Source organism: Canis lupus, chromosome 9 (assembly GCF_011100685.1).
Source record: "Canis lupus familiaris isolate Mischka breed German Shepherd chromosome 9, alternate assembly UU_Cfam_GSD_1.0, whole genome shotgun sequence".
NCBI classification, from domain to species: Eukaryota; Metazoa; Chordata; class Mammalia; order Carnivora; family Canidae; genus Canis; species Canis lupus.
Window position 1 is genome coordinate 53,191,720 of NC_049230.1, and position 14,123 is coordinate 53,205,842.

Here is a 14,123-nt window from a genome sequence, read left to right on the forward strand (position 1 = left end):
TGATGAGGTCCCATCTCAGCTCACCCTCCAGGGGCCCAGCAAAGTGCGGGGTGGGGGTAGCGAGTGTCCTGGCAGATGAGCGGGCGCTGGAGAGACGCAGGGGGTGGAGAGAGAGGGAGAGCGAGGGAGGGAAGTGACATTTGTGGGAAGAAGGGTGAAGATGGCAGAGGCCTCCCAGCGCCCCCACCCTGCCCCTCCTCCAGGACACCCTGCCCAGGGGCCCCTCGTGGGTATGGGGATGGCGCACCGGGAGCAGAGCAAACAGTGGGCCTTTGTGCACAGCAACCACTCAGTGGGGAAGAGGAATCTGGAATCTTCCAGCATCCCTGCCAGGCTGGAGTCCCTCCTGCCCTATCCCTGGATTGGAATATTTGTCCTGGACTAGAGCTGAGCAAGAGCAAGGAGTCCAGGCAGGTGTGCCTGGGTTCAAATCCCAGCTGTGCCACTTCCCAGCCGTGTGCCCTGGGTGCGTCCCTTGACCTCCCTGTGCCTGGTTCTCGGCACCCATAGTGTAGGGATGATGGAGCCCCTGCCTCGTGGGTCACGCAGCAGCAGCAAACTCCTGGGTGATGCGTGCCGTGGGCAGCACTGCTCCAGGAGCTTTCATTAAATTGGACTCATTCTGATTCCACCAGATTCATTAAGCTTGGAACAGGGGCTGGATTGTAAGGGCCACCCAGCTGGTGGCGGTTGTCATCGTTGTCTGATGCCAGCCCTTGACTGTGTGGGAGGCCCTCAGGCGTGGGGAGGGCAAGTGGGGGTGCAGGCTGGGGCCCCCAGAGGGGCAGCTCAGCACAGGAACGAGTGGAGGGAGGCAGGGGGATGAGAGCCTTCTGCTCAGAGCCGTGTCCTGGTGGGGCCTGGGGGAGCAGGACGAGGGTGGGGGCCCAGGGAGATGCGGGGGGTCCGCAGTGGGTGTGCCAGGGGCACCGCTGTTACTCTTCTTGCAGCTGCTCCTCCTGGGCACTGGTGCTGGACCACAGGCCTGGGGCCCCCCTCTGGCCCCCACGGGGAAGGGCTGAACAGGCCCCTCGCCCCCTTAGCCTGAACGCCCTGACCCTCCTGCGGGGCGTTCGAAGCTCAGGAAGGAGAGGCTGATGAAATGTCACTCGATGCTGATAACTTGTAATTTTAATTAAATGCCCTCTTAATCAAGAAGTAATCAAACTGGCAGGGAAGCACCTTGGGTGTGAGTGTGTGAGGGCGGGCGGGCAGCGATGGGGTGCATGGGCAGGTGCGGGGCTGGGCCGCGGAGACAGCAGAAGCCTCAGACCCCACCTTCCACTGCTCACCCACCGCGCCAGCATGTGCCGAGCACCTGTCGTGTACTGAGCCCCACACAGATGCTCCATCCAGTCATGTTGTTCTCAGCGACCTTCCATGGGGTGGGGGGAGCAGCCCGGGTGCAGAATGAGAAACTCCGAGAGGGGGAACCCCTGGGTAGGCAGAGGTCCTCAGCCCCGACAGGAGACCAGGTGGCCTTCCTAAGGCCTGAAAATAGAACCCAACATAACCCGGAGGAGTAGGGAAAAGTGTCCCAGGCAGAGGGAACAGCGTGTGCAAAGGCTCAGAGGCCAGGTTCAGGGACATGTGTACAAGGACCGGCCCCCTTCTGGCCGGAGCCCCGAGTGGGAGACAGGCTAGGGGTGCTGTCACCCCCGACCCAGATATTCCAGGCTCCTTCTGCCCCCTGCAGCCTCTCCACTAACCTTCTGCGCAAACATTTGGTAAAACATGACCTGACCTGAGAAACCGTCCGTCCTCGGTTTCCTTGTTGAACACAGGCTGGCAGGAGGAGGGCTGCGGCCCGGGGCCGACTGTCCTGTCGCCAACCGTGTGAGCTTGGCCCTCGGGTCCCCTCACTTCCCTCTTGTCAGGGGACCACTTCGTAAGTCCCCCCCAGCCACTCTCTCCCCCTGCCCCAGGGCTCAGGAGGCTCCACGCCCTGACCACGCAGGCCACCTACGAACTCCACATTGACCTGGAAGACTTCGACAACAGCACGGCCTATGCCCGCTACGGAAGCTTTGGCGTGGGCTTGTTCTCCGTGGACCCGGAGGAGGACGGGTACCCGCTCACCGTGGCTGACTACTCTGGCACCGCAGGTAGGGGGACAGAAGGGAGGGGGGCACCTGCCTGTCTCCCCACCCGGAAGGACAGAGGCACCCCCAGACTGGCGTGTCTCAAGTCCCATCTGGCCCTCATCCCAGCAGCACAAAGCAGCGGGGCCCAAGTTGGTCACCCATTTTGCAGATGAGCAAAGTGAGCCCTGAGCCGAGAATCGGGACACCTGCTGGACCTCTAAAGTGTGGTGGCTGCGCCCCTCTGGGCTGTGTTCCTCTCTTACCTGGAGGCCCGACAGGGAAAGGGAGTGTGTGAAAGAGGTGGCAGGAGGGGCAGAGACGACCAGGGACAGCCTGGGGACCCCCAAGGTGGCGCCCTGGGGGGGCATGTCACCCACGCAGACCCCAGGGGCACGTCGGGGCAGATGTGCATGCACAGCACGTGTGCATGTGGGGGGCATCATGTCTATGTGTGCACACGTGTGCCTGGGCCGTCCCCGGGCATACACCTGTGTGTGTGCACGCGCCTGCGCAGGGGACTCCCTCCTGAAGCACAGCGGCATGAAGTTCACCACCAGGGACCGTGACAGCGACCACTCGGAGAACAACTGCGCCGCCTTCTACCGCGGGGCCTGGTGGTACCGCAACTGCCACACGTCCAACCTCAACGGGCAGTACCTGCGCGGCGCGCACGCCTCCTACGCCGACGGCATTGAGTGGTCCTCCTGGACTGGCTGGCAGTACTCGCTCAAGTTCTCGGAGATGAAGATCCGGCCGGTCCGTGGGGACCGCTAGATGGGCGCGCCGCCGCCCGCCGCCCGTCCCCTCCCTCGTCCCCCCCGCCGCTCCGCTGCACCTGCATCTCCCCCCACGCCCGCCTGCCCTGGCATCGGGGTGGGCTGCACGTCCGTCCCCTCTGCGCTGTCCCCGCCCCCCACTTCCCCTCTGCTGAGGTGGGGCAGGGCGCACTTGGCAACCCCACGTTCACCTGCTGGGACCTGGGCTCCTGGGCTAAGTGTCTTGTCTTCCCCTGGTCAGCGGTCCGCCAGGCACCCTGGCAGCCCCTCAACTTTGCCAGTACCAACACCTGGCGCTTTGGGGGTGCAGAGTAGGGGCAGGCAGCACCCCTGCAGCCCCTGTAGCAGACAGAGGCAGTGTTCGGATCTTTCGGAGTCAGGTCCGAGGCCAGCCTCCTCTGGCCCTCCTGGCCGCCCCCCTTCTCTCCCCTCAGGACCGTGGGGAGTGGTGGTGCGGAGGGCTGCCCTACCCTACCGTTCCCCCAGGCCAGGCTGGGGCGCAGCAGCCTGTGGGACTCCTAGCCCAAGGGGGCCTGGGCCGTTCCCCGGGGCTTCCCCCGCCCCCTTCTGTCCACCCCTGTGCTCCTGCAGGCCTGGGAGATCCTCAGTCCCCTTGGCTGCTGCTCCCAGCCTCCTGCCTTCCTAAGGCAGCCGGAGTGCCCCCCACCCCTGTCCGCTTCCCTGTGGGAGGCTGGGGCCCGTCCTACACCCTCTGGGCCTGGCCAGTGAGGACCTCTCTATTTTCTGGGCCGTCATGGGTCTTCTACCACCACCACCACCCCCACTGACCCCAGTTCCAGGGACTCCAGGGTCCTAGGGCCTCCTGCCAGCAGGCCTGCAAGGTGGAGGCTGGACGTGGGGGTCCTGCGGCCTCAGTGGGAGGCCGCCTCCTGCTGGTGATTGTGGGTGCTGCCACCTCGGGTCAGGGGACAGGGACAGACTCCCTGGACAGACGTGGGGACCGAGGCACCACCAGACACTGGAAACAACCTTGCACTGAATCCTCCGATGCCCAGTGTTCTATCGTTCTCCACCCCCCGCCCCCGACAGGAACTGCAGGTTCCCAAGGTCAGCGGCCCTTAACCCTGATGGACGCGCTGGGACCCTGATGCCCTGCGTCAGATCCAAGCCCCGGGCTGTTTTACAAAGTTCCTACCTGCGGGGATTTGCTGGGGCCCTTTGAGAGGCTCCACGAGGCCAGCCTGGGGAGCTGCCCAGGGGCGAGCAGCACAGTGATCCCCTCGGGAAGGACAGAGGGCGTTTCCCTGCAGGACGCCCAAAGGTGGGTGAGCCAGGCAAACGGGAGTGTGGGGTTCAGCTCTCCCCTCCCCTCCACCAAAGCTGTGCTGCAGTCATCAGTCATCGAGAGCCACAGCCGGCCGGGGCAGCAGGGGGGCTCCCAGTGCCACCGACCCGCAGCGTGAGCTGGCCAGTCCCCGCAGCCGCACCGGTCACGGCTTTCCGCAAAGCTCTGCTGCCCTGTCGGCTCTCAGCTCTCGAAGCAGACGTGGCTGGGAATTGGGCAGTGCAGCCCGTGTGACCAGGTCCTGGGGAGCAGCCCAGCTGCGGGGGGAGGGGAGAAGGGGGCAATGGGGGGAGATGACCGCAGGAGGGCTCCTTAGGACGAGAAGGGAAGCGCCCCCTTCCGGGCCTCTAGAGGGGAGGCAGGCACCTAGCTGCCGGGACCCCCAGCCACAGAGAGCCAGGTGGGACCCCGAGGCCTCGTCCCAGGGAGCCCCCTTCCCCACCAGCCCCAGGCTAGAGCCAGCTTCCCCCGCCAGCCTCCTGTGCCAGCCGCTGTTTGGAAAGTGTCAGGCGTTTTCTGATCTGTCATCAAACAAACTCCTGGTGAGTGTGATGTTAATGGATTCACAGATGTGCATGTGTGTCGGGAAGCTCGGGCGCTCCTGCCAGGGCTTGGCCGTAGAACAGACGCGGCTCAGCTCAGGCCTGGGGGGGAACGGCTGAGGCTCCAAGGCCAGTGTACCCCGCCTCCTAGAGGGCACACCCTGAAGGCCGGTGTGGAGCACAGGGGGCCCTGCGCACCTGCTCTGAGCCAGGAGGGCTGCAGTGGGCAAGGCAGGCCCTGGCCGCGGCCTCTAGCAGCCCCCAGCGTGAGGCCAGTGTGAGTGGCTGTCACATGCGTGGGAGTGACCACGGAAAGTGGGACCGTGGAAAGAAGAGGATGCTAGAGCCGGTGGCAAGAGGTGGCTCTAGCAAGACCTGAGGGGTGGCGGGTGGGTGCAAATGTCAGGCAGGACCCATGCTCGCTGCACCCGAGCTCTGTCTGGAGGGGTCCGTGTGGATGGTTTAACAGCAGGCGCCTGCCACCCCACTGTCACCTGTGACCTGACCCGATCTCCTTCCCTTTCCTTCTCTGATGAGGAGTGCCAGCCAAGCAGAAGACGGGGTCTCTACACGGGGACCTTGGCCAGTGCATGTGGCCCCACAAGCTTCTGAGTGTTCCTTTCCACCAGCACTGGTGGGTGATGCGGAGCCAGCCAGTGGCCTCACTCACCCCACGGCACCCCCCAGACTTTGGACACGCCTCAGAGTTAACCCGGGGGCCACCTGGTGGGTCACCTGAGCTCGCTGCGCCCAGAGGACGGATGGTTCCTGGGCTTCCACCCTGATGGCCTCGGCACGGTCCGCAGGAGAGACTGCGTGTGAGCAGTTCCCAAATTGCATCGTCCCCCCACCGCAGACGCACGTAAATCCATTTGATAATGTGTGTCTTGGGGCAGAAGCAACGTCGCAGGCCGGCCCCTTCCTTGTCCCCTGCTCCCACGTCAGCCACCCTCGCGCATGCGGGCCTCTGGCTGGGGCCGGAACTGCCAGGACACCGGGAGGGGAGGGGCTGTGTCTGCCGACGTGGGGGGCCGGGCTGGAGGTCCCAGCTAGGCCAGGGGTCAGCCACGGATCTCTGTCCCGTGCAGCTGGAGGAGCACCATGCCCGCAGGAGACGTCCTCACCTAGAACAAGGGCACTAGGCTCTGGTCCAAGTGGCTGGGGCCTCAGTTTCTTCACCTGCTTGCGGGGAGAGAGCTGTCCCCAGGCCCTGAGCGGGCCCGGCCGCCAGCAGGACTCAGCAAACCCTGACGGCTGAGGTTGGCCGTGGTGGGGCCGCGTGGAGACGGAGTGGGCGGGGCTTGGTGTCCGGCTGTGCCGACAGGTGTGCACACGAGGCCGGCGGCGTGTGTGCGGGGTCACTGCCCGCGGATGGAGCACGGGACGGGACAGAAGCTGGGTGGGGCTGTGCACAGTGGGGGTCGTGTGTGTTCCTGTGTCTAATAAAGTCTCGTGACCAGCTGGGGCCTCTGCCTCTAACCTCGGTGTCCCACGTCCTGCCACCAGGCCTTCCAAGACGGACTCCTGCACGATTTCCCCAACTTCCTCACCGGTCCGGTCTTTATTTCTCCTCAAGGCACGTTTCCCGGAGAACTGTGCACCCCAGAGGCTGCACCAGATCCTGCAGCAGAACCGGCTGCACACCTGGCCCCAGCTGGCGCAGGGGCAGGTGGAGGTGAGGCCTGCCCTGCCTGCACCCGGTGGGGGAGACCTGTGCTTCCCCCCAGGGTCCCCAGAGGGCCCTGCGGGTCTCTCTTCAGGCTGCGGTCCCGAGGAGCTGAGACTTTATTAAAAACAACAGTCCCCGATGGCTATTTATTCACAAAGCCAACGTGAAGTTTGAGGACAAAACCAACCCCTAAGTTATTTAATGAAATCCAACATTTATCGGGCGGCCACATCGGACCTGGCGTGGGGCCCGTGGAAGGAGGACGCGCCAGGGCCCTGCCCTAGGCCCCGGGAGGCGGCTGCAGGGGGCGTCTGTGTGCCCAGCCACGTGGCAGACGCAGGTCTCTGCCCCGGCGGCCGGGGGCTTCCAGACTGGTCACAGCACGCCACGTCCCACCAGTGTCCCAGCCCAGAGGCATGCCGTCCTGCCTGCTCCAAAGCTCGCTCTCGGGCCCACAGGGACGTCTGGCAAGGCGACTCCTGAGCCCGGCCCTGGGAAGCCACTGAGGTCATCGTGGCCACCACGGGCCACACCTGCCCCGGGTGGGGGCTCTGCCCCACTTGGCTCCCTCCTGCAGCCACCAGGCCTTCCCCAGAGTGTGTCCCTGGCAGGAAGCCACTCTGCCTTAGCTCGTCGGGCCAACTGGAAAGAGTCTGTGGACTCAGTCGTGTAGAGGTTTCGACAGCTGACGGGGGGCTTGCATTTCAGCCACAAACCGCGCATACCACAGCCCAGGAAGAGGCTGCCCACGGCAGGAGGGCTCGGGCAGCACTGCCAGGGCTCTGATGGGTATGTGCGTACGCAGAGGGCTCCGTCTGGGCTCTCCTGAGCACCAGGAGCGGCCAACACGGATTGAGTGGTGCCATACCAGACCCACCTTTCGCCCAGTAGCTCCCAACCCCTGCCATGATGTGAGCACCCCTGCTGTCCGAGGCTGGGGGGAGAAACCGAGGCTCAGAAAGTGACTGCCCCAAGGCCACTGGGGCATGGCTGAGCACTTGGGGGAGCCCAGTTCCGCGTACTTGCATATGCCTGCAAGGTGGTTGGGGAGAAGTCCAAGAGCCCCACCGGGAGCCTGGGCTTAACACAGCCAGCAGGTGCCACCCTTGCAAAGCCACAGCCCCGTGCAGAGCAGCGAGGGCAGGGGTGAGTCGAGGAGCTCAGGCTGCCGGTCTGCTTGGAGATCCCAGGACCAATGTCTTGGGGCCGTTTCCCAGGGAACCTCACTCAGTGTGAGAAGGCTGGACCCCCCTGGAGCCCCTTCCCCGTTCACCCTGACCCTGCTGTGGGGAGCTGAGCCTGAATGGACCCTCCTGCTCTCTGACCCGCACAGCTGGAGCCATCCCTGACCTTCCCACAGCCTGGAGCCGGCCCATCCGCAGCTCTGGGCACCCAGAGGTATCACCTCTCCCACTTCTCGTTCCCTAGAGGGAGCCCAGGAAGTACACTTACACTCTTTTGGAGGCGCCTGGGTGGCTTGGTTGAGCATCTGACTCGGTTTCAGCTCAGGTCGTGACCTCAGAGTGTAGAATTCTACGCCCGTGCTGGGTGCAGAATCTGCTTGAGATTCGCCCTCTCCCACTGCTCCTCCCCCTGCGCACATGCTCTCTCTCTAAATAACTCTTTTTTAAAAATAACAAGAATCTTTTAGGTCAGCTGCTCTGGGGCGTCCTGGTGGGGGCCCAGGAGTTGGGAAGGATGGTACCAAATCCAACAGCAGACTCGACTCCAGGCACTCCGACCTGGGAACAGGGGGCTCGGGGCTGGGACTCTGTGGGCTACTCACCCCCAGGCCTGCCCCCACCCCAAGTCCAAGCCCCAACACTCTGGACTGTCGGTGGCCTCTTCTCAGAGCCGTAGGTGCCAGTTCTGAGCAGGACCTGGATCAGTGGTGATTCTCACAGAGGAAGCTTTTCTAGGAGCTCAGTGTGTTGAACAGCCAAGGGGAGCTTTCCTCCGGCAGGATGGGGTGGCCTTTGGGGTTGGACCTCTGCCCTCTCTATTCTCCACGGCTGTCCCTGAGAAATTTCACAGAGCTCAGTTCAGGCACCAGAACCTTCCATTTGACACCCAGGGACCTGAGGCCTAGAGAGGGCAGGGCATCTGGCCCGAGGCCTCACAGTATGAGTGGCCGGCCCACTGCAGGCCCCACAGCATCATTGACCAGCACCAGTGTCACCAGCGTCACCAGCACTAACTAGGGCAATAACATGACCCTGCACCTCCCTGTCACACGCGCACACACCCCAGCCCCTCAGTGCAGCCCCTACCCGATGGACGAAGCTGGCCCTGCACCTGCTCTGGTTGGCGCGTGGTGCTCCCTCTCCCCACTCCCGCCCATGGAGAGGCCCAAAGTCAATCCACACTGCCGTTTCTTGACCCTGTTCTCTCCAGACAAGACTAAGGGGAGCCCAGGTTTCCTGCACAGACGGGGCTGGAGAGGGTGCAGGGTGGGGGCTGGGCCTGTCCTGCACAGCCAAGTGCTCTGAGCCTCTGAGCCTCAGTCTCCACCCTCCCCCTGTAGGGGGTATATGTTCTAGCCCCTTCCTCAGGTCTACGGGGGCGAGGAAGTGCCCATGAGGCCACTTCTATTCCTGTGTGATGGTGGGGTGATTCTCCACACCCCCAGCACCTACCTGACAGGTGGGCAAGGGCCCCGGAGACTGGGGCAATGCCTCTGTGCTTCATCCCCAGCCTCACCTGAGCGGTTCCCCCTGAATGGCAACGGGCAGCTGCAGCCTCACCAGGCACCTGCTCCCCTCACTGCCCAGCTCGCTGTCAGTGGAGGGAAAATCTAGGCCAAGCAAGAAGTAGTGGCCAGGGACCTGTCCAGGCTGGTGTCCTGCAGATGCTCCTCAGATACAGAGCAGCGGGATGGGAGCACAGCAGAGGCAGGCGAAGGGGCTCCTGGGGCTGCAGGCTGGGCCAGCCCAAGCGCTGGCACCCACATAGATGCCTCCCCCCATGCCGGGCACCTGCCTCGCACCTTGGCTAGTGTTGGGAGAGTACTGTGCAGTGCACTCTGCCCAACTGGGAACCTCACCCTGGCTCAGCCGTGCAGACCTCATACCTGGAGCAGCCCCCAGGGTCGCCCTGTGATCACGGGGCAGGCAGAGTGAACCACCACGGGGTGAGCTCCCTGAGAGGTGAGCAAGGTGCCCAGTCAGTGGCCATGCCTGGACCAGAGGGGATCGTGTGGAACAGGTGGGCCCACAGCACTGCCCCTCCAGCTCCATACTCCACTGTGGGCACGAAGTACAGGTGACAGCACGTGATGCTCCCCAAGCCCACCGGTGAGCTCTCCTGGGGAGAAAGCCCCTGGGAGTGACGACTGCTGGTGTCCTCCTCTGTGGGTGCCAGCTGTGGGAAGAGCTGGAGCTGTGACCATGACAGCCCTCCCCCTACCCTCGGCAGGTCCCACACGGGGCCAACAGCCTCCTCTCCGGGATCCGTCGCTGTGAGCCCTCTCAGCTGAGGTCCAGAAAGTGAGGAGGCACTGTCAGCCACCCAGGGGAGCATCAGCGAGTTTGGAAAACATTTGTCCTTCCTTTCCCAAATGGGCATCAGGCACCGAGGCCAGCACTGGGGTTATGGTGGCGGGAACCTCAAGCTTCCCTTCTAAGGAACACGTCGACCGTGGTCCAGGGGATACAGCTGGAGAGGGGCTGGGCCAGGCAGTGGGCTCCGAACCCCTGCCACAGGCCCTGTCGTGGTTAGCAGCCCTCCTGCTGCCCCGCTTGGGAACTGGCGAGCCACGAACCATGGCACCTGGCCTACTTGTTGCCTAACCAGAGGGAGGGAGGGAGGGAGGGAGGGGCAATTGTTGGCCTCACAGGTCTGACTTCCTGTGCCCACGGGACAGCTGCGCTGGTGGGATGTTGCGGGGGTGGAGGTGGGTGGGAGGGGTGGGAGGGGAGGAGGTGGGGACACCTTAAGTGTAAGGCAGACCCGACAAAGGTGGGACCGCTAGGATCAAGGGTGGGTGTGCCCTCCACGCCTCTTCCAGGGGGCCTGAGGGGCTGTGCCCGAGATTTATAGTTAATGATGCCACCCAGTCTCCTCCACCCGAGGCGGGCCTCTGGGCAAAGGGCAGCCCCCTCCACTCCTCTCATCAGACCACATCCTGTTTGCACTGGGTCTTTCATCAACGCAGTGATAAAGTCCTTCACCACCAGCGTCCCCAATGGAATCTCAGGGTCAGGAATGTGCAGCAATCAGACCTCAGAGCAGCAAGTTCACGGGGGTGGGGGTGGGTGGGGGGGTGGGGTTGGGGGGGGTAGGATATAAGGCAGGAGAAGCCAGGAGCCACACCTCCCAGGCAGAGGCACCCTGCCCAGCAGCCTTCCTGGGGAGCAGACCCGCAGCACAGTGAGTACCACCGCTCCATCCCTGGCAGGAGCCCTGCTCACTGGGGCCCGGGGCCAGGTCAGGGGGTGGCTAGGCCCCGGGCGGGTGGAGACCAGCACCTCCTCTTACAGGCCAGATTGGCCACAGCTGGTTCGACGACTCAGCTTTCCCACTATGTGCCTCCCCTGCCTTGTCCTGAACACGGGGGCCTGAAGCTGTGACTTATGCTGGGGCCCAATTTTTGGTGGTGTGTGTCCCAAGCTTCCACCATGTTTTTGAAGAGGTCCACGACCCCCCAAAAAGGGATAGGAGCCACTTCCTTCTATGCATCAATCTGCCCTTTCTCCAGACGCAGAGGCCATCCCCAAGTGGAGTTGTCTACCAGGTGGAAAGCCCTCCCCTCCGCCCAGGCCCCGACGGAGAGGCTTCCCTGACACAGGCCAGACTTGGCTCCAGCCCCGGGGGATGTGATGATGGAAGTTAGGAGGGCTGGATTTGGGTAGAGAGAAGGGCTGCTTTTATCATTTTTTAAAGCCTTCTGGCTGAGTTCACTTTGAAATGTCTTCAAGGGAGCCATTTCTGGAAAGAGCACTGGGGAGCCCATGCTTCTCCAGAACTAGCTCTTTCTTCTAGTCTCAGTTCTACTCCTCAGAGGAATAGCTGGCTCCAGCTCACCATGGTCATTACCAAAAAGGCTTCCTTTAAGAGGGAATGAGCAACTATTGCTGAAGCAGGGGCATTTTGGGAAGCTCTATTTCTGTTTCAAGTCCCCGCCCAGCCCGGACCTCCATGGGGTAGAGTAGCAATTCTGAGTCACTTAGACCTGGGCTTGTATCCCCAGCTCTGTCGCTTGTAACGCTGTTGAGATCTTGGGTGAGTCACCTGTTTGAGCATGCCACCCTCCATAAAAGGGGTAGGACCCTCCTGCGGGAGGCCTGTGAGGACGGTACCAGACATGGCCAGGAAGCACTACCCACAGGCTTGGCAAACCAAGCAGCTGTGTGGCCATTAGAGTCATGGATCTCGGGGCCTCCACCTGCCAGCTGTGTGGCCTAGGCACCACCTCCTAGCCTGCCTGACAGTCTTTTTGCCTGAAAACATGGGACTAACAGGGCCTAAAAATTAAGCTTGTTGTGAAGGGGACGTGCAGCCACGCACACAGACGGTGCTCTGTAGGGCTCATCAACAGCCCAGGCATGTCCACATGCTCCTCCACAGCTGAGTGTTTGAGTTAGGCCAGGAACATCAAATCTGTGTCCTGCTTCCGGGAGCAACTCGTTTCCATGTTAAAGAGACGTTAGCTGGGTGTCCCAGCTATACAGCTTAGCTAGACTATCAGGTTGAAAACTGAGATTGATGCTATGAATTATCTACCCTGTGGCTCTGAGACGATATGGCCCAAGAGTCAATAATTATAATAAAAGAACGAGCCTGAATTTGCACAGCACTCAGGGGGGCTGCTGGTGCATGGCTGTGAGCCGTCCCAGCAGCGGGGGTATCTGAATGCTAAGCTGCCAAGGCCGTCAGATCCAGGGGACTGCCGGAGAGGAGAATCAGCCTAATTGGCTCAATCAGCTCCTGAGCCTGCTAAGAAAATAAAGGCCTGATCCACCCGCATAGTGACACTTCCTCAAGCTGTTTGCAAGTTGGGCTCAGCTGAGCCACCAGCCTTTCAGGGCTGCCCAGGCCCTGGGAAGCACTGTTGACAACTTGTCGTGCAAGGCCCATGTGTACAGCCTGTAACTTCTTCTTCTCTTTCCTCTGAGCCAGATGATAAGCCCTCGGTCCCTGTCGTGCCTTGTCCTCCTGCCACTGGGTGCCTGCTTTCCTCTACTGGACAGAGAAGAGCCCGTGGCAGCCATGAGTGGTGTCGGAGGCGAGATGAGCTGGGCCAACCTGCCCGGGGGGCACCGCGCCCCCCTCCCGCGGGGCTCCTCCCGGTGGCTGAGAGCACCACACCCACATGGGCTGCTTGTCACGGCCAAGGAACTGCAGATGTCGGGCCGGCAGCGTGCTGGCTTCAGGTTCCGGTTCGGGAGGCAGGACGACGGCAGTGAGGCGACTGGCTTCCTCCCGGCGGATGGTGAGAAGGCCCACGGCCCGCTGGGGACCCTGGCTGAGGAGCTCAGCAGTTACAGCAGGAAGAAGGGTGGCTTCAGCTTCCGCTTCGGCCGCCGGTGAGGGGCCAGGGCGTCCGTGGACCCTTCCTGCTGCCCCTCCCGCTCCTGTCTTCTCCTTGAGCCTGAAAGACGGGGACACTATAAAGGCATGGGGATTATTACAATGAATTCTTAGCAGTAGGATCACTTAGGTGGGTGCTTGCTTTTGACTTCCAACTTGGCCGAGGCAAAGACCTGGATGGTGTCAAAAAGGAGGTGACCTAAAGCCAGCTGTATCCTGGTGAAGAAGAAAGCACTGCCCTACTGTAGCTGTTCCAGCCCCCTTCCCTGGTGGCCCAGCTCTGAGCAGTCCCCTGGCCCGGCAGCCAATGAACAGGCAGGGCTGGCTGTGCTGCTCTGAGCTGAAGCGAGGTGGGCTGATGATGACAGCAGAGTAAAGTTTTGACAGTCTCCATAAGAATGCCTGTAGCTGACATCCGAAGTGCAGCTCTCAGTGAGTACACCCCACTGGGTAGAGAGTATGGTTCTGAAAGTTAAAAAAAAAAATCTTGTTCTCCACCCCATTAACACAAGATCCCTCTAGCAAGAAAACCCCGCTGTGGTGTGGAGACTGTTCGGAACTGGCTGCCCATTCCCTTCTGATAACTGTCCTCGGTGGTACAGTGTTTATTTACCAAGCCAAGGGTCTAGTGGGAGATGAACAAGGAAGGAATACGTTTTTGCTTGAGCAAGGTTGCATTTCAAATGTTCAGAATATGAATGTGTTGTGTGCCTCTTTTGAAATAAAAGTTGCAACTGAAAACCATAATGGAAAGCTCACCTGACTCTTGCCTACGGGTCCTCTGTCCCCTCGGAGTCTGGTTTCTCCGAGCAGTGAGGGCCTTAACTCTGGGGAGATGGAAATCGTGCTGCCTGCATCCACACCTGTCCCAGCAGCCCCTTAATTGGCAGTTGGTAAAATACCGATGGTCAAAGGTAGAGGGAAACACAACATGGGGTGTATTTTCCTCCTGTGCTTGACTGCTCCTTCCCCAGTTTTCTCAAAGCAAAGAGCATTCTGCAAACAACTTCTCTACCCCAGGGGAGGCCAGCGCTCAGCCTGGAGTAGTGGCCACAGGCCCAGGGCGAGGCAGAGCATCTCTTTCAAACGCTGCTCTGCTGTGTCCTGCATCCCATCCCGTGTCAGATGCGGCAGGCTAATGCTGCTCACTCCCAGGCTGGCTTCGACCGCTGAGAACTTAGATTGATGTTACTATGGCAACATCTCCCCTCCTCCTTT

General features: G+C 61.8%; 2 protein-coding genes across 4 annotated transcripts in view; both read left to right on the forward strand.

The window, feature by feature from the left end:
- The window catches only part of FIBCD1 (fibrinogen C domain containing 1), a 32,320-nt gene extending 26,151 nt beyond the window's left edge, over positions 1-6,169 (forward strand). For 2 of the 3 annotated variants that reach the window (XM_038549018.1, XM_038549017.1), the window contains 2 exons: positions 1,926-2,105; positions 2,599-6,169. In XM_038549018.1, the coding sequence (XP_038404946.1) occupies positions 1,926-2,105; positions 2,599-2,858 (440 nt within the window). In that variant the 3' untranslated portion in view covers positions 2,859-6,169. The remainder of the gene's footprint in view (positions 1-1,925; positions 2,106-2,598) is intronic. The other variant, XR_005364894.1, reaches the window with a different exon arrangement.
- A 4,496-nt stretch (positions 6,170-10,665) lies between these two features.
- On the forward strand, positions 10,666-13,649 carry QRFP (pyroglutamylated RFamide peptide). The gene is made up of 2 exons (XM_038549022.1): positions 10,666-10,745; positions 12,495-13,649. Exon 2 carries the CDS (start codon positions 12,495-12,497, stop codon positions 12,903-12,905), a length of 411 nt encoding a protein of 136 aa, XP_038404950.1. The 5' UTR covers positions 10,666-10,745; the 3' UTR covers positions 12,906-13,649.
- Positions 13,650-14,123: the final 474 nt, after the last annotated feature.